The sequence below is a fragment of the Dromiciops gliroides genome, chromosome 1 (genome assembly GCF_019393635.1).
Source record: "Dromiciops gliroides isolate mDroGli1 chromosome 1, mDroGli1.pri, whole genome shotgun sequence".
Classification (NCBI taxonomy): domain Eukaryota; kingdom Metazoa; phylum Chordata; class Mammalia; order Microbiotheria; family Microbiotheriidae; genus Dromiciops; species Dromiciops gliroides.
In genome coordinates this window covers 358,758,772-358,781,515 of record NC_057861.1, presented here as the reverse complement: position 1 = coordinate 358,781,515, position 22,744 = coordinate 358,758,772, and the positions used below count along the sequence as shown (strand labels likewise).

Genomic DNA, 22,744 nt, shown 5'->3' with positions numbered 1-22,744 from the left:
AAGAGTGGATAGCACTGTGGAATTGTATGATTGAGAAAAGGAGAGAGCCAATCAAGTAGCAAGAAAGAGGGATAACACATATCCCAAGTGCTACACAGGTATAGCTTGGAGTCCATTGATCCCCAAAGAATCCATGGATAAGGGGCAGTTAGGTGGCGCAGTGGATAAAGCACTGGCCCTGGGGTCAGGAGGACCTGAGTTCAAATCTGGCCTCAGACACTTGACACTTACTAGCTGTGTGACCCTGGGAAAGTCACTTAACCCCAATTGCCTCATGAAAAAAATTAATGATAAATAAATAAAAGAATCCATGGATAGATTTCAGGGACGTCTGTGAACTTTGATGAGAAAAAATTATATCTTTATTTCAATATAATTGGTTTCCTTTGTGATATTATATATTTCATTTTATTCATTTAATAACATTATTCTGAGAAGAGGTCCACAGGCTTCATAAAGGCGATAGAGATGTCCACGAGACCAAAGGAGGTTTCAGAAGCCCTGCCCATGGCCTGGGGAAAGGCCTCTAATAGCTTGGGTAGAGCCTGTAGAGCTCAATGGAAAAACAGACATAATTATTGCCAGGGCTGACAAGCATGGACAACTTGTCATGTAGGGAGCATCTCCAACCTTGATCTTACAGGTCACTTGTAATACTGAAGTAACTCTAGTATGAGTGTTGTTGATGACTCAGAACAGGTTTTTAAATTTCCAATGCTCAAAATTTGAATTTCCTTTCTTTGGACATATCTACCAGATCCTCTCTTGAAAAACAAAATGGAAAAAAAATTCTCCCTCTGCACCCGAAAATCCCTCTATCCACACTCTAGTCTCTCTCCCACTATACCTGGCCTCCCTCTAAAAGGCATGCACATGCACACACATATTTGAATGTGTAACTCTCCACGCTATGGCAGGATCATGAGGACCCTCATCATCACACTGAAAAGACAAGTGAGATCTTAAAGTCCAGGCACTGGGCTTTAAGGGCTGGGTCAAACAAAGCCTTTTCCCTCCTCTCTCCTTGTCCCTCAGCTTACCCTTGAGGGATGACAACCCTGCCTCTATACTCCCTAGGAAGCTAGGGAGCGTTCTAACCACTTTTTCTTTGATGGCTGAGGAAGGGACCTTCAGTGTGGTTTAAAATTTCCCTAAGTGTGAGGTACCCTAACCCCAGAGCATCCTTAAATCCTTTAAGTGTTCTTCAGTCAGAGAAGTTTAGGAGTGATTGATTTCTCCAGGAAAATGCACCCTCTTTCCCCCATCCCCCCATCCCCTAAAGCAAAGCTTTAAAATGGATATAGCCTTTTTAGACTTTAAGACTACAGGGAGAAAAAGGTTTGGATGATTTGCTGGAGCAAATCTTTTAACTCTTAAAGATTCACAAAAATTTCAGGAATATGTAATTGAAAATACTATGAACAAGACTATAAGTATCAAGCAGCTGAACTAAAGAGAATGGAATTTAAGTTATTAAAAGATGGAACAAATGTTCTGTCACCTAGTAGTATGTTTAGGAGATTCTAATCACTCAGTCAACATGCCCTGAAATTAAAACATTTTTATCTTGGAAAGAATGACCAGTAAGATTTTCAGTAGCAAGTCCCTTCATGAAACCACTTCAGGTATTAGCAGGCTGACTACAGGAATAGGCACGTTTTATCTGAGACTCACATTAAACTAAGACCAAGAGAGTCAAGTTAGTGAAATAGCGATCTGCTCTTTGACAAACATTGAGAGGATTTTTTAAAGCAACCCTTTAAGTTCAATATTTCCATTACCCATTTGCTGAAAACACAGTCCTAAAAACATTCAATTCATCTCATCATCTTTCTAAAAAGAAGCTTAATTTTGTTTCTCATTCTTTTACTACCAGTCTTAAAACTTGAATGCAGAAAACCATTGCTGGTAGTTTTTAATTTCTTTACCATTGTTTGATACAAGAAAGATACAGACAAAAAGTAATTCTAAAATTTCTTTGGTCTTGGAAAGATAGCATACCAACAAATAGTAATATAAGCAAAAAACTTAACAACACATTTTATAACCTTAACTGCAATGGGAAAATCCAGGGAGGGTAATGAAAATGAAGAAAAAGTTGGTAGCCAGGATAATGTCACATCAATATGTTTTAAATTTGATGGCATCTGAAAACTTTAGTTCCATAAGCCCCTGCTTTCTCAATGTTGAAAGTCCATTCTCAGTGTTGGGAGTCTGTCCTTTGAGTCTTTCAGATTTTGTAACCAGAAGAGATCTCACAGCCCTACCTCCATATTTTAGAGGTGAGGAAACCAAAGCTTGCTAAGATGCACATGTGCCTTGTACACACACACACACACACACACACACACACACACACACACACACACACACACGGCTTACAGAGACACACTTGGAAGGATAATGATGGATATTGATTACTTGAAGAGGATTGCCTTGCAGAGGTTTCTTTCCCAAATCTGCTTGGGGCTTTGCTCAAAGCAATCCCTTTGATACAAATGAAATTTTACTGGTTCAGCTGACCACGTCTATGTAACCTTAATGTGGCAAAGGCAGCAAAGATGGAGTGTGTGGTGTGGGTAGGTGAGAATGTAGACAAAGATCTTTCTTCCTTCAAGTAAATAACCATAACTAGAAACTGTAACTGCGTAAAGTAATAAGGAACAATCCCCCAAATGATAATAAATCACCTCTTCCCTATAGGAATACTGGAGGCCTACAATTTCTGGATAAAAACATGTATACCCATATATGAACATATACATATATGAGTGTGTACTAGAGAGACATGCCCACATGTACATATATACCCTTGGGCAAATCACTTAATTCTATGGGTCTCAATTTATTCATCTGTAATATAGGGATTCCTATCTCACAGGATTGTGAGGAAAATGCTGTTAATTGTAAAATGCTATATGATGCATATATATGCATATATGTCTACACACCTATATACATACACACAATGTGTTCCAAAAGTCTTAGTCCTGTTTTAAGCTTTACCAAGACTTTTATATGTGTGTGTATATATACACATATCCATACTTTGTACCATGACAAACAGGGAAGAAGGGGCTACAAAAGGCAATAAAGTCTATTTTAAATGTAAGTTTCTCACCAGTCCTCTGCTTAAGTTCAGATAAGAAATCCAAGATCGTAAATAATCACAATTTCTATATCAGACAGACGCACAGAGCTTTAATCACCAAGAATTCTAGTATTTGTATTTAGTATTAATTTGCAAATAAGTAAAAAGGCAGTTTTTGGAACTTGTAGCATACATATGTGGTCTTGTCAAAATATTTAACTGCTTAAAATAATAATAATAATAACAGCAACAAAATAAGTAGTTAGTATGTTTTGTCTACCATTAGGAAGCACCAATTCTTCAGAAGTAACCATAATTCATAAAAGTATATACTGCATTTAGTACTAATAAATTTCTTTCTTGTTTTTTTTAGTTTTTGCTTGTGCAGAGCTGGGATTTCATTGGTATAAAGCAAGGCTTCTTAAACTTTTTCCACTTGCAACCCCTTTTTCTCAGAAATTTTTTTGTGAGATCCTAGGTATTAAGGTATATAAAATAGGTATACATAACCTTTTGCTGTTGCCAAATTTTTCATGACCCCCACATTCAGTTACTCAACCCCATCAAGACCCATGGTTTAAGAAGCTTTAGTATAAAATACTCCCAGGAGGAAACTCCCTTTCCCAAAGCAGATCAACAGAGAATTGCCAGGGGCACTGAGAAGTTACCAAACTTGAATCTAGGCCTTCTTCACTAGGGAACCCACTTTCTATCTGCCATACCATGTTGTCTCTCAATAAATTTCAGATTATTTCAAAATCTCTTCTATGTAAAATACTGAAATATGACTGTGGTTTGTTTTCTAATAATTATAATCACATAAATACAATGCAAGGAAAGAGAGTGTAGTGATTGCTGAGTAGTGGGTCTGCTCCAAAGTATTAGAGGCTATTGGTGGTTCAGTGGGTAGAGCTCTAGAAATATCTGAGTTAAAGTCCAGCCTCATATACTTATTAGCTATGTGACCCTGGGTAAGTCACTTAACCCTTTTTGTCTCAGTTTCCTCAAATGCAAAATGCGAATAATAATAGCATTGACCTTCCAGAGTTTCTGTGAGGATCAGATGAGATAATATTTATAAAAAGTGCTTAGAACAGTGCCTGACATATAGCAAGTGCTCTATAAATGCTTATTCCCTTCTTTTCCCTACTAGAAGAGGCACTGGGCCAGGAGTAAGGAGACTTGGATCCTAGTCCTTGCTTGATCTGGTTAGTGATTTGCTCAATGTCAGCTCTTTCTGGGCTTCAATTTCTTCAGCTGTAAAAATATATTTTAGAACTGTATGATTCCTAAAGTCTCTTCTGGCCCCAAAATTTGGTGCTTTTTCATAAAGCATCCAAATTTCACATCATTCAGTAGACTATTTAGGGAATGATGACATATATGTACTTGACATGATTCTAAACCATTGCAAAATAACTGTGAAATTCAAGTGAAGCCAAAATCATGACTCAAAGCTTGTACCACAGGAAAGATCTCTCAAGTGCCTTGCAGAAGATTTATTGTATCTTGACCCAAACAATGCAAAATATAGTAGCATCACAGTTAGAGCATATATCCTTAGTATTCTAGGTCTTATAAACCAAGGAATCTCTAAAGGACTTTCACTGCAGTCTTTCTTAAAAGTCAGGTCCTACAGTGGTGGGATAGTATACACTCTCAGGTGTGGTCATTCTGTAAGTAGTTTTTACAGAACTGTTTTTCTTTGTTACAAGGGAGGGTTCAGTGAAGGGAAGGGGAAAAGGTGGCTTTGCCCGTATGTTTAGAAATGACTTTGAAGTGAAAACAAAAGGCATCATTCTTATTTTTAAAAATTAATGTTTTAAAAAGTAAAGTCCCTATATTCTGAGCCTTGAAACCCCACAATACCTAAACTAGAACACAAAATAAAAAGGGAGGGGGGGGGAAAGTAAGCATAGCATAAGAGATGGTAAGAAATGTTAAAGATCAAAGTAGGACAACACAAGAACACAAATTCTGTTCCTGCCAAGACATATAACTGAGCTGCTGAAAAGAAGACTCTGTTAATAATTTTAAAATGGGAACAACAGATTTTGAGTAGAACTGAGCTTATCATTCTCTCACATTTAAATTGATTTTTCACTTTGTTTTGGCTTTAGAAAGAAATGAAGCAATCATTAAGACAAATTTTGTATCATGTGAGCTGGGAGATTCCTACACAAAACCAGAACACTTGGTTTTATGTTTATATTCTTCTGGTTTCAGTTTCAAATTGGGTGGCCAACTTAAAGTTCAGTTTGGAGGGAAGGATTAAGATTACTTTTTAAAATGCCAAGTCAAACACAGCACAGCTCTTCTTATCTGTTCATATCATTGCCATCTGGGGTTTCACATCTAGATGGTAACTGATTAAAATAAGTTTAAAGTAGTGCCTGTAGGCTCTTCCACTTCTGTATCAGCCTGTTTTACTCCCTAATCATTTCCATCACTCTGAATAAACAGTTCTGAAGAAATGGTGGCACTCCATTCTTCTATTCACACCAGGGAGGATGAAGTGAAATGGAATTCCCATCAAGGTGGTCCTGGCCTCTCTACTCCTAAGCAAAGCAAAATCAGTAGGTTTCTCTTGACCATAGGAGACTGCTAACTGAGCCCAAGGAGAATTCCCTGAAGCATGTCATGTCCAATTCAACCCTACTTTCTCAAGTTATTGAAGACTGGTTTTTTTTTTGTTTTGTTTTGTTTTTGTTTTTGTTTTTTGCAGACTGGAGCTATGGAAGGAGCAAAAGCATGTAGCAATGTAATATTGTGTAGGTGAGTTATCTGTGTTGGTCTCTCATCCATCTACTGATTATGAAGTCCTTGAGAGCAGGGACTTACTTTTGCCTTCTTTGTGCTTAGCACAAAGTGCCTGGCACATAGTAGTTATTTAATAAATCTTTATTGACTGGTGACTAGACAGTCAGTTTCATAAGGGCAGGACAGTTTACTATCTAACCTCTGCATCTTTCTCATCATCTGGTACACAAAAAAGCACATATATTAGTTTGCTGTTGTAGAAAAAGAGCACCAGGTAGTCAGATGAAATGGTTTCAAGTCCTAACACTGACCACTTATTACTTGTGTAACCTTGGGCAAGACCCTCAACTTCCATGAGGCTCAGTTTCTTCATGTGTAAAATGAGGAGGTTAGACCAGATGGTCCCAATTGCTTTCCTGATCTCAGTCTATTTTCTTAAACTCAATACATCCAAAGTGAAATTCATTATCTTTCCCCCAGAAAACCCTCCTCTCTTCCTAACTTCTTTAATTCTGCCAGCCACTACCATCCTTCTATTCATCCACATTCAAAAACAGTCATCTAGAAAGCCTCCATTTCCCTCAGAATTTGTATCTAATCAATTGCTGTGTTGTTGATTCCACCTCTACAATAGATGTCATAATCTCTCTTGTTTTTCAGTTGTTTCAGTCACATACCTCATTTGGAGTTTTCTTGGCAAAGATATTAAAGTAGTTTGCCGTTTCTTTCTCTGGTTCATTTTCCAGATGAGGAAACTGAGGCAAACAGGGTTAAGTGGCTTGCCCAGGGTCACATAGCTATTATGCATCTGAAGCCAGATTTAAACTCAGGAAGATGAGTCTTCCTGACTCCTATCCACTGCTGCTCTCTTTCCCTATATTCTTTCTTTTTTTCCCTCCCCACCCCATATTCTTTCTACTTATTCCCTAGTTCAGGCATTTATCAGCTCTCACTTGGATAATTGTAACAGCCTTCTATTTATTGTGTGCCTCAAGTCCTTTTCTTTTCCAATCCAGCTTCCATCCCAGTGCTAAATTGATATTCCTAAACCACATGTCATTCCTCTGTTTAAGGAGCTCTGATGGGTCCCTCTTGCCTTGACCACCAAACCCAATTTTCTTTGTTTCACATTTAAGGCCCTTCAAAATCTAGCCCCAACTAACTTTCTAGCCTTATTATACACATTCTTCCTCTTTTGTGTAGCGTCCAATCAAGTGGCCTTTTTGCCCTTTTTACACAATGGAATTACATTTCTGATTTCTGTGCTTTTACACAAGCTACCTGCCATGCCAGGAATGCACTCCATACTTACTATGCCTGATAGAATCCTTAGCTTTTTCCAGAGTTCAGCTTAAATGCTATATCCTACAGGAAGTCTATCTTGATCTACCCACTTGCTATCATTCTCCCTCCAGATGTACTTTGTATTTATTTAATTTTCTCTATATGTGTTGTTATATGGAATATAACTTTCTTTTTTTAAATAAACATTTTTATTTATAGTTTGGGGTTCCAATTTTTATCTCATTTCCCCTTCCCTCCTTCCCCCCTCCCTGAGACAGCAAAGAATTAGATATGAGTTATACATGTATGATTATGTAAAACATTAACATGTTTGTAATTTTGTACAAGAAAACTTGATTAAAAGAAAAAAATGAAAGAAAATGAAAAGCAACATGCTTCAGTCTGTTCCATCAGTACCAGTTCTTTCTCTGGAGGTGGATAATATGGATCATCAATAGTCCTTTGCGATAGTCCACTGTATTGTTGAGAATAGTTAGGTAATTCACAGTTCCTCATCAAACACTATTGCTGTCTCTGTACAATGTTCTCTTGGTTCTGTCCACTTCACTATATATCATTTTATACATGTCTTTCCAGGCCTTTCTGAAGTCATGCTGCTTGTCATTTCTTATAGTACAATAATATTCCGTCACCATCATACACCACAGTTTGTTTAGCCATTTCCCAATTGATGGGCATTCCTTTGATTTCCAATTCTTAGGCACCACAAAAAGCTGCTATAAATATTTCTGTACAAATAGGTATTTTTCTCTTTTTGGGGATGTCTTTGGGATATAAACCCAAAAAGCCCTTTGGTCTTCCTAGCCCTTTCTGTAGCCCTTTCTAGGAGCCAGAAATTATTTCTAATTGTTTTTGTATCCCCAGAATATAGCACAGAGCTTGCCATATAGTAGATGTGTAATAAATGCTTGTTGAATTGAATTGTTGTCCAATCAACCAATCAATCACTAAGCATTTGGCTGTTTTTATACTATATTCCCTTTGCTAGAAGAAAACACCCTAAAATTCATACTATTTTACCTTTACTTCTAGTTGTGCTTCTCCATGGAAACATTCAGAACCAAAAGGTTCAGAGAATGAGACTAATGGATTAATGAGGAATATATAGCCTTCAAAATTCAGAGCCATACTGGTTTCCATAGGAACTTTTAAAAAGGAATGGTTCAAAGGCATTCTTGCATGGAGAAAGAAATCTTTGTCAAATGTCTCAGTTGACTGAGATTGCAATGCTAACAAGCACAATATTCTATATGATAGCAAAACACTTGAAATTCATATCCTTTAATGATGAATCTCAGTAATAGCACTTCCAGACTATTGTCTATAGTATCCTAGAAATGAAAGAAAACAAAATTTTATTACTCTCCTAGTTAGAACCTGTCCATTTTAGCAGCTAATCAGATGGTAAAGTAGAAAAGGGAACAAAGGTCAGGATAAAATGTTCCTAGAAATAGAAAGAGTAATTTTGAAAGCATATGGGAAGTTGCTGTTTTTGATCTGCTGTGCAGCTGCATTACCATTTTTCCATGAAATAAGCAACTAGTGGGATAAATGTCCAAAAGACCAGATTTAATAATTAACCACTTCACAGATTTCCATTCTGTCAACTAACATTGCTAGAGAACTTGATGGAGAGAAAGAACTTGAATCAATCATATTTTCTAGTTAATTAACTTCTCTGAAAAGGTAAGTTGAAAGGTAAAGCTAGGCAAGATTTTTCAGGGGAGCTAATGAATGTGTTTTTTCTTGACAATACTTCTGTTCCAAAGGCACAGACAACTGAGAGTTATCAGCTATAATGACAGTTATATAATAAGAGTAGTCAAACTTTTTGCTTTTCAAAAGATGTTATACAAGCTGTGCTATAGGAATACTTTTGTACCATAAGAATCAGAAAACCTGGAAAGACTTGTATGAACTGATACAAAGTGAAATAAACAGAACCAGGATAATATTTTACATAGTAACAACATTGTGTGATGATCAACTATGAATATGTTAGCTCTTCTCAGCAATACAATGATCCAAAGACAATTACAAAGGACTCATGATGGAACATACTATCCACATCCAAAGAAAGAACTGATGGATTCTGAATGTAGATGGAAGCATATTATTTTCACTTTCTTTTATGTGTGCATTTTTTCCCCTTTTCGTCTGTTTTTTTCTTTCACAACTGTAACTAATATGTAAATGTTTTACATGATTTCACATATATAACCTAAATCAAATTGCTTACTGTTTTAGGAAGAGAGGAGGGAGAGAAATTTGAAACTCAAAATTTTGTAAAAAATGAATGCTAAAAATTGTCTTTAGATATAATTGGAAAAATACTATTAAAAATAAAAGATGTGTTATAATATTGATCTTTTAAAGTGGGTAAGCTCCTCAGGACTAGGACTATCTAATTTATTTCTCTTGGATTCCCCTCATAGCTCCTAGTATAATACTCTGGGCAACAAAATAATATCTTATATTGTCTCCATCCTTCTTTTCTCACTGCCACTAACCTAGTACAGTTTCTCACAATCCATTAGAGCTAATTCAATAGTCTTGTGGGTTTTCCCCTTTCCTTTCTTCCTATCCATTCTTTGTGGTACAGCCAATATCATCTTTCCTGTGAAAAAATCTCTGTGTACAAGACACATTACACCTCACTTAAAATTTTTGGAATAGTCCCCTATTGCCCCAAAAGTAAAATTCAATGGAGAAGCTATGGAAAAATTGGAACACTAATGCATTGTTAGTGAAGCAGTGAACTGATCCAATGATTCCGGAGAGCAATTTGGAACTTTGCCCAAAGGGCTATAAAATGGTGCATACACTTTGACCCAGCAATACCACTATTAGGTCTTTTTTTTTTTTTTTTGGTGGGGCAATGAGGGTAACTTGCCCAGGGTCACACAGCTAGTAAGTGTCAAGTGTGTGAGGCCAGATTTGAACTCAGTTCCTCTTGAATGCAGGGCTGGTGCTTTATCCACTGTGCCACCTAGCTGCCCCCACTATTAGATCTTTTTTTCCCAAAGAGATCATAAAAAAGGGAAAAGGACCCATATGTACAAAAAATATTTGTAGCAACTCTTTTTGTGGTGGCAAAGAATTAGAAATTGAGGGGATGTCCATCAATTGGGGAATGGTTAAACCAGTTGTGGTATATGTATGTAATGGAATACTATTGTGCTGTAAGAAACAATGATCAGGCGGATTTCAGAAAAACCTGGAAAGACTTACATGAACTGATGCTGAGTGAAATGAACAGAACCAGGAGAACATTGTACACAGTATCAACAACATTGTGTGATGATCAACCATGACAGACTTAACTCTTCTCAGCAATACAAGGATCCAAGATAATTCCAAAGGACTCATGATGGAAAATGCTCTCTACATCCAGAAAGAAGAACTGTGGAATCTAGATGCAGATTGAACCATACTATTTTTACTTTTTTTGGTTTTTGTTTTCTGTTTTTTGAGGGTTTTCCCTTTTGTTCTGATTATTCTTTCACAACATGACTAATGCAGAAACGTGGTTTTTTTTTAAAAGTAAAATGAAAACTCTTTTGCTTGACATTCTCATAGATTTATAATTAGAGAAGACCTCAGAGGTGTTCTTATTTGTCCTGCCATTTTCCAGATGAGAAAATTGAGGACACAGAAGTTAAGTGACTTTCTTAAAGTTACACAAGTAGTAAGGCAGAGTTAGTACTTGAAACTAGGTCTTTTGACTCCAAACCCCTGTGTTCTTTAGTCTGTACCAAGTAAGTGCCACTTAACTTACTTACTTACTTACCCACACATACACACACATCTAGACAAATGATTACTTTCAGGTTTCTGTGTCTATATTCACACTATCCACAATCTTCTTTACACATGGACTTTTCTCCTCACCTACTGAATTTCCATCCATCTGTTAATACTCTTTCCATATTCTATTTCCTCTTTGATGATTTCCATGACCCTCCACCATCCCAGGCCAGTACTGATCCTTTCCCCCTTGTTCCTAACAATGCACTTGAACCTCTTTAATGCACTTACTATATATTATTTGATATTAAACCTATAATGTGTCAAATTGTACCAGAATATAAAGCTTCATGTGGGCAAAGACTCTACCTTGTCAGATTTTAGATCTTCCCTAGCACCTAGCATAGGTGTTCAATATTTATTTATTGGATCGAATTTCATAAGTGGTTTAAAAATCAATACCACAAAGAACTAAAGAAAAAGCATTCTACTTTTCTTTGCTGCCATATCAAACTGCCAAATCTACTTTACTAAGATTAAATAAGACAAAGCACATGCAGTGAACCAGCTATGAAAATCAGAATCTAGTTTTATTCAGGAAAAAAGAGATCTTTTTACAAGCAGACAAAAGCCTTAAAACCAATGTACTATGTGGCAAACTGCTGAGCATAGCTTTTTTGTTGTTGTTGTTGTTTTTGTGGGGCAAAGGGGGTTAAGTGACTGTACAGGGTCGCACAGCTAGTGTCAAGTGTCTGAGGCCGGATTTGAACTCAGGTCTTCCTGAATCCAGTGCCAGTGCTTTATCCACTAGGCCACCTAGCTGCCCCTGAGCATAGCATATTTTGAGCATTGCTGAGAAACCATTTTTTAATTCCTAGCTGTGTGATAGCAGAGTCCCCACAATGATAAAATGCATTTTCTTAAAAGAGTTAAATCATATGTATTATGGAATGACTTGGTAGCAAGGAAAGAGAAGAAAACCAAAGTAGAGCCAAAGAGACCAGCAGAAAACCATTCAATCACTGTAATACCTTTATTTTAAAAATAATCCCATGGGATAGGGAAAGAGATTAAATTATAATTGCTACAGGGGAAGCTAGGTGGTGCAGTGGATAGAGCACCGGCCCTGGATTCAGGAGGACCTGAGTTCAAATCCAACCTCAGACCCTTGACACTTACCAGCTGTGTGACCCTGGGCAAGTCACTTAACCCCCATTGCCCCGCAAAAAAAAAAAATTATAATTGCTACAGATTTGACTTCCAGATCTATATATCCAATCCTCATTTTCTCCTAAGTTCCATGCCCACATCTCCAGCTTTGTGGTGAACATCTCCATCTGGATGCTCCATAGTGTGTAATTTAAGATTCTAAATGTGGATTCTAATGTGTTCCACCAGTTTGGGGGAAACTGACTAAAAATCACTGATAAAACGAGTTTAGGTTTTTAAGGGTTTATTGGAAAATAGAAAGAAAAAGATTGAGAACAGAATTCTAACAGTCTGGCATTCCTATCTTTCCTCAAATCTCCTGTGAAGTCCTCTGCCGCCACCACCATCAAGTCCGGAAGCCAAAAAGGGCCCGCGCTCTCTGCGCAGGCTCCCTTTCCTCCTTCCTGTCTCCTCCCAGACCATAGGAGGCTCCTCCAGTTGATTGGCTGGTAGACTTGATAGACAGCACCCATGAGCAAGCGTCATTTCCTGACGCCAAGGAAAAGCCACAATGCCTCTGAGGCATTTTCCTCATGGTGGAGCTCTCCACAGCAAGTCTCCAGTAGGTGGCGTCATTCCAATTATTACAGTAGGCATCTCAAAGTCAGTCTTTCCAAAACAGACATGTTCTCTCTCCTGAAATTCACCTTCTCCACTTGATAATTCCTGCTGAATGTACTATTCTTTCAGTAACCCAGACTGAAAACCTAAGTCATCCTCTACCTTTTCCTCTCACTTTTCCTTCACCTAAATGATCATTTACCAAGTTTTGTGGAAAAAAAAAGTTAATGGTTTTACTTCCATAATCTCTCTTGAATTTGTCTCCTCCTTCTTCATTCACACCAAAACAATCTTTGTTATGGCCTTCATTAACTCTTTTTTTCTTCATTAACTTTTTTTTTTTTGTGGGGCAATAGGGGTTAAGTGACTTTTCCAGGGTCACACAGCTAGTAGGTGTCAAGTGTCTGAGATCAGTGTTTTATCCACTGCGCCACCTAGCTGTCCCCCATTTACTCTTTACTGGATTATTGCCATAGCCTCTTAATTGGTCTTCCTCTAATCTCTCCCCTCTCCAAATCATCCTCCAGAGAGGGGCCAAATTTATATTTCAAAAGCATAGGACTGACCATGTCACTCCTGTGTTCAAAGTTTCTTTATTAGTCTATACATAAAATATAAGGTTTCTCTCATTTAAAGTTCTTTAAGGTCTGGCTTTAATCCAACTTTTCAGGCTGATTTCACAGTATTTTCTATCATGCACTAAACTGAACTATTATTTCCTGGATGCTACACCCAATCTCTAACCCCTATGCCTTTGCACTGGCTATTTCTTAGACCTACAATCCTTTTCCTCTTGACCTCTGCCTTTTAGAAGTCCTGCTCTACTCAAGATTCAGTTCAAGTGATACCTCTTACAAGACCTGTAAAAGAGGACTTTTTTGCGTTGGCATCCCACCCCCCTATAATTATTTTCTATCTTTTTTTCCATATATTTTGCATTCACTTATATAACCCCTCTCCCAGAGCCAAGTAGTATGAGACTCTTTCCTCATTGTTTGAGATGAATACCCTGCCATACACGAAGGGCAGGATTGAGATGGGGAGAGCAAGAGAGCTCCAGTTTAAGTAAGTCCTCTTCTAGACTCTTCAAGGACAGTCCCCTTTGGGGATTTTCAAGAACCAGTCCTCTTCAGGACTCTTTAAGCTTTAGGACTCTTAAATTTTCCAGTCAATTTGAGTACTTCTGGTTTCCAGCTTTGAGAAGGAAGATGAAAGAAGCCAATTGCATTTCAGAAAGCTGCAAGAAAAGACTCTGGGAAGAGATGAGAGAAGCAGGCAGTCTCCATCATGTCCCTATATCCAGCTTGGTACACTAGAGACTTTGGGGAAGTTCCCTTTGGGTGAGATTTAGGATTTTCTATCTTGGTTGAGCTGAATTATCTCCTTTCAAAGGGAGAGCTCATTCACTCTTGTATGCTTTCTATGGTTTCTGTTTTGCTATTTGGATAAATGGGTTTCTTAGCTATTTGCTCTGAGTGTCCAATTGGTTTTTGGTAGGAGGGGGGTCAAGTCACAGATATAAATTTGGGGTCCTCCTTCCCCCAAATAACAAGGCAATCAGAACTTAGATTGAACTTGATCCAATCCCCCAGATTAATAATATTTAAGAGAGCAAATAGATATAATTATGGCCAGTACCTCCTCTTTCTAAGGAGAACAGAGTGGCCTCCAATCCCAACCTTCTCTTATTCATCCTAGAAAGAATTAGTCTTCCTTGGAGAAGGGTGGGGGGAGAAGAGGCTAGCAATGTCTACTCTGCCTCCCTTTAAACCATGCAGTGATAGCCCTTGATACACATAGGCCTTCACTACATATGGGCCCACTTCCCACACTTATCTGTGTACATGTTATTTTCCCCAGTACACTGTAAAATCTTAGAAAGCAGACTGTTTTCATTTTTTGTCTCTGTATCCCAAGCTGAGTACATGGAATGTATAGTTGCATAAGAAATACTTGGATTGATTTAAATTGATTTCTAAAATTTCAGTGTTTTTATAAGTCCTCACACTAATTTTTATTTTATTTTATTTCATTTATTTTTATGTATTTTTGCAGGGCAATGATGGTTAAGTGACTTGCTCAGGGTCATACGACTGGTAAGTTTCAAATGTCTGAGGCAGGATTTGAACTCAGGTTCTCCTGAATCCAGGACTGGTGCTTTATCTACTGTGCCACCTAGCTGTACCCCGCCCCCCGACTAATTTTTAAAAGAAAGAACATTGTAAGCAGCCCAGTGAGGAGTTACTATCATTATCTCCAACTGTTATAACAGTAGATATGTTTGTGAGCAAATTAGAACAAACAATAATGTTGATATGGTTTCTTTTTGTGATAGCAGTGGTTATATCTGTGTGCTTCTACTGATGTTAACCTAACTCATAACATTTGACCTTGAATAGATAGAACTATATAGAGTTTTTCTACCTCTAGTTAAGTCCCTGTTACTTTAGTGTGAGATTTTGTGCCATACATGTGTTTGTTCCTTTTGCTGTATTTTTAATTCTGTGGGTTTTTTTTTACTAAAAAAATGCAAAATTTGTGGCTCTTAAAGAATATACTTCATTGACAAATATATTGCAGTGTTTATTAGTTTAAGGAAGTCAAGTGTTGCAAGGATCATTGGTGCTCACAATGAGACTGTATCAGTGACATGAAGTCTAAAGGAAAGTAAGGTTAAAAACAAACAAAAATACCAAGAACGGAAAAACTATTGCAATAAAACAGCTTAATTAATCTTCAGAAAAAAGTTAAGATCTTTAGAGAGACCTGGCAGCTGGAGGAGTTGTTTTTTAATTCCATTACTGTGGGGTAGCAATTGATTGAAGTTTGAAGAACATTGAGAAAACTAGGGAAAAAAGCAAACTAATTCTATGAAGGAAAAAATGCTTGTCATGGGAAAACAATATAGAGACCTGAATACTAAATATTGGGGGAAAAGTATTTTTTCCTGATGAAACTCATTTTTTTACACAATGCTATATTGAAATCATTGTCATAAGTTCAGGTAAGCCCATGAAATATGGACAGCTTCAGCCAGTTGTAAAATAAGTACCCCAAAATAATATTTCAAAATAATATTTTACTTTTTGGGGGGAAGAGAAGGGAATAAGCATTTATATAGCACCTAATATGTGCCAGGGACTGTGTTAAGTGCTTTACAAATGTTATTTCATTTGATCTTTACCTACCTGGGAGGTAGAGTAGTATATAGTAGGCCTCCACCAGTCGCAGACGACCATGGATCAGTGCCTTGAAGAGCCACAGGCCACAATGTGGCTGTGCAGTCCGATACGGGAGCCGCAGCTCCTGAGTGACTTATAACTGGTAACTGCTGAATCCCGTGTTGTATCTACCTCATGAGGAGTAGCTGGAGTGTCCTCTCCAGGGCGCTGGCCTGGGCGGATCAATATGGAAAACAAGCTGTTGCCCATGCAGCAGGTTTTCCCTCTCCACTACATTGGTGGACCCAAAGGAGAGGCAGAGCCAGTTTGGTGCCAGTTTGGCACCAGTGCCACCGCAGGAGTTGCCAGAGGGATGTGATGTCCAACATCCAACTGCCTAAGGGACTCCAACTCCTGATTTTTCCTCAGGGAAAAAATCATACCTGGGAGGTGGGTACTATTATTAACTTCATTTTGCATTTGAGGAAACTGAGGCAGATGGAAGTTAAATGCCTTGTCCAGGGTCGCACAGCTACTAAAGATCTGAATCTGGATCTGAACTCAGGCCTTCCTGACTTTAAGCCCATAATTCTATCTACTGAGACACCTAGCTGTCTTTTGGCCTTGGAAGTCTTTTGATTCCCCCTTTGAAAAAAATACTGATATAATGAAAAGAAGTTGTTCCAGACTCACAGAAATTTCCAAATACTGCAACATGACCTTGCATCATGACACATGTCATAAAAGGTTAAGAAATTTATCCAAGATATGACGATAAACATGTTTCAACAGCCTGGGAACTCATTGCTTGCTTTAATGAAAACCTATAGGATATAATGAAGGCTAGACTCAGGAAATGAACTGACCATCAAAGATGTGTTTAATATCTAACAAATGAATGTTTCATGATGAATAATTAAATAATTAAAGAATGTGTCAAAATCATATGAATTCCATTCCAAATCATGTAAAACAAAGCAAAAAGCGAACATATTACATATTAAGACTTTAAAAAAATATGTAAAATGTTGATTATTGGATGCCAATAAATTTAATTATTTTACTATGTTCTGGTTAATTTATACACTACTGTACTTGCACCCTGTCTATAACACTCTGCTTAAATTTTTTTTTTTTAAATAGTGATTTAGAGCATTTAGGGGGCAGCTAGGTGGCGCAGTGGATAAAACACCAGCCCTGGATTCAGGAGGACCTGAGTTCAAATCTGACCTCGGACACTTGACACTAACTAGTTATGTGACCCTGGGCAAGTCATTGCACCCTCAGTGCCCTGCAAAAAAAAAAAATAGTGATTTATAACACTCTGCTTCCCACTTCCACACTTATGCATTCATTTTGTCCTATGCCTGGAATACTTGCTTTCCTCACCACTTCTTCTTGGAATCCCTAGATCCTATCAGGTCTCAACTAAAGTGTCACATCCTGCACAGAGCCCTTCCTGATCCCCCCAATTAAAAGTGTCTTCAAAAGTTCTCTCTCTGTGCATATGCACGCACACACACATACATGATAGAAAGCTTAAAGTACTAGATTCTGAATTGGGGGAGGCATGGGTTGAAATCCTATCTCATACTTTTAATATCTGTATAACCCAGGAAAGTTACTTAACCTCTGAATTTTGGTTCCCTCATTTGTAAACAGAGAAAAATAGCAGCACCTAGCTCACAGGATTGCTGTGTGACTCAAATAAGATGATGTGTATAAAGTACTTTTTAAACTCTAAAGTGTTATTTAACTATGAGACATTATTATTGCTTCATCTGAATATATGTTATTGTCTCAGTTTGCTTGAAGGTAGAAACAATTTTGGTTTTGTCTTTGTATTCCCAGCTCCTAGCATAATGTTTGGCATTCAGTAGATCCTTAATTCATGCTTAATGAATTAATTGCTCTTTGCTCCAAGGAAACAGAGGCAAAAGGAAAGATTTCTACAGACTGCTCCCCTAACCCAAGTCAGCTGACCTGAAAATGTGTGCTGTAGCTCATCACAAGCGAAGCCACTTTGGGCGATGGGAATAGATTGTCACAAATCCATTACTGCTCAAAATTTCAATTAACATGTGTTATTAATGATGGGTCAAGAATATTTTAACATTGCACAGCTTCTACTGTGTGACATTAAAGCTACTCTGGATATCTTTGAATAACTAAATCCATGGTATTTTATAAAAATACACCAACTAACTAGAAGTGTGATCTCAAGCAAAGTCACTTAACCACTCTGGGTCTCAGTTTCCTTATCTGTATAGCACAGGAATTAGATTTTATCCCTAAAGTCTTTTAGGACTCTAACTTTCTGACTTTGAGATTCTCTTAAGGTGGGGGATAGGGGAGGGGAGGAGAATACAGCTACACAAAAATCTTTCTTTTACCCAGAGGGTTTTTATAGTTAGTGTTTTTACTGTTAGTATTACTGTTAGCATTATCACAAAATTGAGCCTTGGTCCCTTTCTAATAAAAAAAAATGTTTCAGGATAAAAGTTTCTAACTCCCCCCCCCAACTCCCCAATAGATGATTTAGCAGCCAATTTTAAAACAGATTCAATGCCAAACACAACCAGCAAAGCAAGGAAAGTATGCTTCCAGGTCCTTAGGGCTCGATGTTTTAGGACCTAGTGTGGAAAAGTTTTCCATAACCTGTTTCTAGAATCAACTTTCCACTCTTTCACTTCAACTTCAAACATTACAGTGTGAAAAACAAAGAATACTTCTGCTGCCATTCTTGTGATCAACTAGGGAAAGGAAAAAGCCCCTGATGGTTGCACTAGTTAGCTCCAACTAGAAATCTTTCCTCTTTCCAAAACGGCTTTCTCTGGCTGTACCCATACTCTCTCTATTCATCAATCCTTCCTCTGCCAAAATAAGGTGGAGAATCAAGTACATAATAAAAAATTCAAATAAATACGCCCACAGGGAAATATTTGGCAAATTTTATAATGCCATAAGGTACAAAAGGATGGGCAAAAGTAGTTTGTTTCCAAATTTTTTAAGAAGTGAGAAATAAGAAAAATATCGAATTTTAAAACAGGGAGAAGTCTTGAAAATTATCTAGTCCTTTTCATTCATTTTTCAGATAAACTGAGACCCAGTTAACCAATTTTTATTCAAGTCCAACCCAGCAGGAATGAGAAGCCAGGTCTTTTGACTTCAAGGGGAATAAGAACAGAATAAGTATTTATATGATGCCTACTACAGGCACTATAATAAGTATTTATGTAGTGCCTACTATTTAAATAGTACTGTATTTTACAAATATTATCACATTTGATCCTCACAACAAACCTTTGAGGAAGATGCTGTTTTCACTATCCCACCTTGTAGAATATCATAAACCAAGAACACCTATAACAATAAGCTATAGTTAATAAGCATTGCCCTGTTCACTAACAGATCTCCATAGTCTTCAATACATGTAGGCTAAATTTTAAGTGATTATAAATAAGGCATTTCACTGGAGGAGAGATGCCCTTAGTGGGTTGGTTATCTGTGACAGGACTATAGATAAATAGGATTCCAGTTTCTGTCTGTCTTCCTCTCTCTCTAGGCACAGTGCCTACCTCATGGTAAACACTTAAAAATGCTTGTTTCCATTCCTCCCTCCCTTTTTCTCTCCCTCCCTCCCTCCCTCCCTTCCTCCTTCCTTCTTTCTTTGCCTCTCTCCATCCCTCCCTACAGCAACCTTAATCTTCTTGTACCTAGGATCAAGTACTACAGTAGAAAAGATCGGTGAGGAAACTCACCTGTTAGATCCTACACTCAGAGCTAGACAAGAGCTCATGCGAAAGAGATCTACAGGTTTTTTGTTTGTTTTTTGGTGTGGTTTTTTTTTTTTTTGCAGGGCAATGGGGGTTAAGTGACTTGCCCAGGGTCACGCAGCTAGTAAGTGTCAAGTGTCTGAGGCCGAATTTGAACTCAGGCACTCCTGAATCCAGGGCCGGTGCTTTATCCACTGCGCCACCTACCTGCCCCAAGAGATCTACAGTTTTTAGAAGGCCATAAGTTTCATAGCACTCAAAAGTAAGTCATGGCAGTCCCAAAAGCAAATGCAGTCTTCAGTTGAACTTAGAGAGGTAGAGTGTTCAGTTATAATCTTGCTGTATTCTCTGCCCTGGTCAGATGCTAGAAGACTATGTTCAGTATGGGGACACATACAAACAACAAGCTGGAAATTGTTCAGAAGAATGTGATCAGGTTGGTCAAAGGCCATGTCTTGAGAGCCAGAAACTATGGACATTTATCGTGCAGAAGAGAAAGTGCTTAATAAACACTTGATGGGTTGAAATGTTTTGGAGGGGGAAAGGAGGAGGCAGAGGAGAAGGGGAGTGCAGTAATTGACATGCAACCACTTGAAAGAGGGATTTTACCTATTTTTCTTGGTTTCAGGGATCAGAACTAGGAGCAATACATGAAAGCTAAATCCAGATTTAAACTTAAAATAAGGAAAGACTATCTAACAATTAGAACTATCCAAAAGTAGAACTGATTGTCTTGGGAGATAGGGGATTCCTATACTCACTAAAGAAAGGTCTTCAAGCAAAAGCTAGATGACAAATGACTACTCTTCCTGAGGGGATTCTCGTGACTGTATTTGACAGCCTTTGAGGTCCCATCCAATTCTGTGATTCTGTTTTCAAATGTGTACAGCATTATTCTCTGTGGGGAAACTTTGATTCAGGGGTGTGGTTTTAAATAAAAGTCTGTCTTGTTATAGAGCAGAGTTTTTTTTATTCCTTGAAGGGAGGAGATTTTGTGCCTGGGTGGGGGAAGGGGATGGTTTTTAGGACAGCGACAAAACGAAGCAAACAGAATAGGTTTATAACCATTTTCCTTTAACCAATTCTCCAGAGGCTGAGAATAGTCTTTTGAGAGTTCAAGCACCTTCCTCCTTCAGGCTACCAGTTTATTATCATGGATTTACAGAACCTCAAAGGCCACCTAATCCAGACCCATTTATTTTACAGTTGAGGAAACTGAGCCCCAGGAAGACTCAAGATTGACTCAAGGTCACACAGGTTGTTAGTATCTCAGGTGAGATTAAACATGTATTTTTCCACACCACCTCTGTGATCATAGATAAGAATAGCTCTCCCATACAAGGGCCAGGCTGGGATTCACCACCTTCCCAATAGACATGAGCTCTCTGTTTGTTGGGAAACTAACTTTCCTTGGGTTGGCAGGAAAGTGGTTTCTTACCCACTACAACTTAAGCCCGGAACAGTTCAAACAGTATGAACATCCAAAAGGTTTTCTTAAGCAAATATTTTCTCAGTCTTTCTCATCAGTGGCTCCTGGGGATGTCTTAGGGGCTCCGTTGATACTGTTGTCTCTGGCTACCCCGATGCTATTTCTGTTCTGAGGTGCTCGTCTGCCACAACCACCAAAAGGGTGGGCAGGAGAAGGCCCTAAAGGGCACTACCAGCAACTCCCCAGGAGTGCGGAGCAAGTTCGACATGAACACCGATGCCCCTCCCCACTCCCTCTACCCGCAAGACAGTCAGTCAGTCAATAAGCATTTATTAAGCCCCTATTATGCGCCAGGCACTGTGCTAAGCCCAAGAAACTGGGGAGTCAGGCACAGCGGCTGCAAATATTCGGAGCTCTTTTGCTCTCACGCCGTCCCTTACGGCCACTGTCGCTGTCACCGCAGTCTCCTTGCCTCCCACCCACGGCTGCTGCCTCTCCGGAGACAACAACTTTCCAGAAGCCACCGAGGAAGTTGGCAGGCTTGGGGCGAGGGGGAAGAAGGGGGCCGCAGCTAGTCAGCAAGCGCTTCTGCAGCTGGCAAAGGTGCAGAGACCCTGAAGAGGGGAGCGGCGCCTCATCCTCAGGTCCCCCCGCGCCCAGGCTTCCCCCAGCCTCCCTCACCCCACCAAAAAAAAGTTTCCGCTCCCCACCCCCAGCAAAAGTCAGCTCCTGGAAGGGGGGGGGCATCCAGAGTTCTCCCGTATCTCTTCCTCCTTCAATTCGAGCCTCGACCCCCCGCCCCACCCCAGCTCCCCGAGGGAGAGGCAAGAGCCTTTGCAAAGTCCAAGGAGAACGTCACCTGCTGCAGGAGGAAGCTGGTACCTCTCCCGGACCGGGTGGTGGTTCTTTCGGGCTGCCATCCCAGGCTGTTGGAGCGCAGACGAGCGAGCGCCTGCTCAGAGCCAGCTCGGGGAGCAGCCGCCAGCCGCCGCCTCCCTGCCTTCCATCCCGGAGGGGGCCGCCGGCCGCCAAGGGACAGCGGCGGCCACCTCGGGGATCTTGCTCCCCGCGCCTCTAGCAGCCTCCGCTAGCTTGTGGCCGCAGCTCTTGCCTCCCGGGGGCTCCGTGCGCCGCCCTTCCTGGCCTCTCACTTACTCAAACAGACTGGACGACCAGCCAATCAGACCCCGCCTTTCCGAAGAGAGAAAGAGGTTGGGTGTGGGCTAGAGCAGCACCTTGTGCTCTTTTGTTGGGGTGGTGGTGGTGATGCTGGGGGGTGTTTTCCTGCCTCGCTCAGAGGTAGGGCTAGGTTTCCAACCCCTTAGAATGCTTGCTCTTTTCCAAACTGAAGAACCTCATATATCCTCTTACACTAGGAAATGTCTTGTGAATCCCCAGCCTCGTCGTAGGTCGAACCGACAAGACCTGATCGGTCTTATCTGGCCCAACAGCAACTGCCCTTACAGGTGTTTCCCTGTGAACTTTTTTCCTACATCCATCACTTCTTCTTTATGACCGATGTGGTATGTAGGGTGCTTATCTTTGGGGTACAGTGGAAAGAGCGCTGACTCTTTTAGTCAGGGGATTTCAATTCCCATCTTTGACAACTTTCTTTGATAACCTGTGTAACTGTACAAATTGCATAGCTTCCTTGACTATTAATTTCCTTAAGGGAGAGGGCTGGACAAGCTGGCTTTTAAGGTCC

General features: G+C 39.3%; 1 protein-coding gene across 2 annotated transcripts in view; it reads right to left on the bottom strand.

Annotated features, from left to right (window-relative positions):
* OTULINL (OTU deubiquitinase with linear linkage specificity like) overlaps window positions 1–22,289 on the bottom strand; it is a 44,989-nt gene extending 22,700 nt beyond the window's left edge. Inside the window, exon 1 of one of the 2 annotated variants that reach the window (XM_043978184.1) lies at window positions 21,899–22,289. In XM_043978184.1, coding sequence (XP_043834119.1) covers window positions 21,899–21,959 — 61 coding nt within the window. In that variant the 5' untranslated portion in view covers window positions 21,960–22,289. The remainder of the gene's footprint in view (window positions 1–21,898) is intronic. The other variant, XM_043978183.1, reaches the window with a different exon arrangement.
* Between the last annotated feature and the right edge of the window lie 455 nt (window positions 22,290–22,744).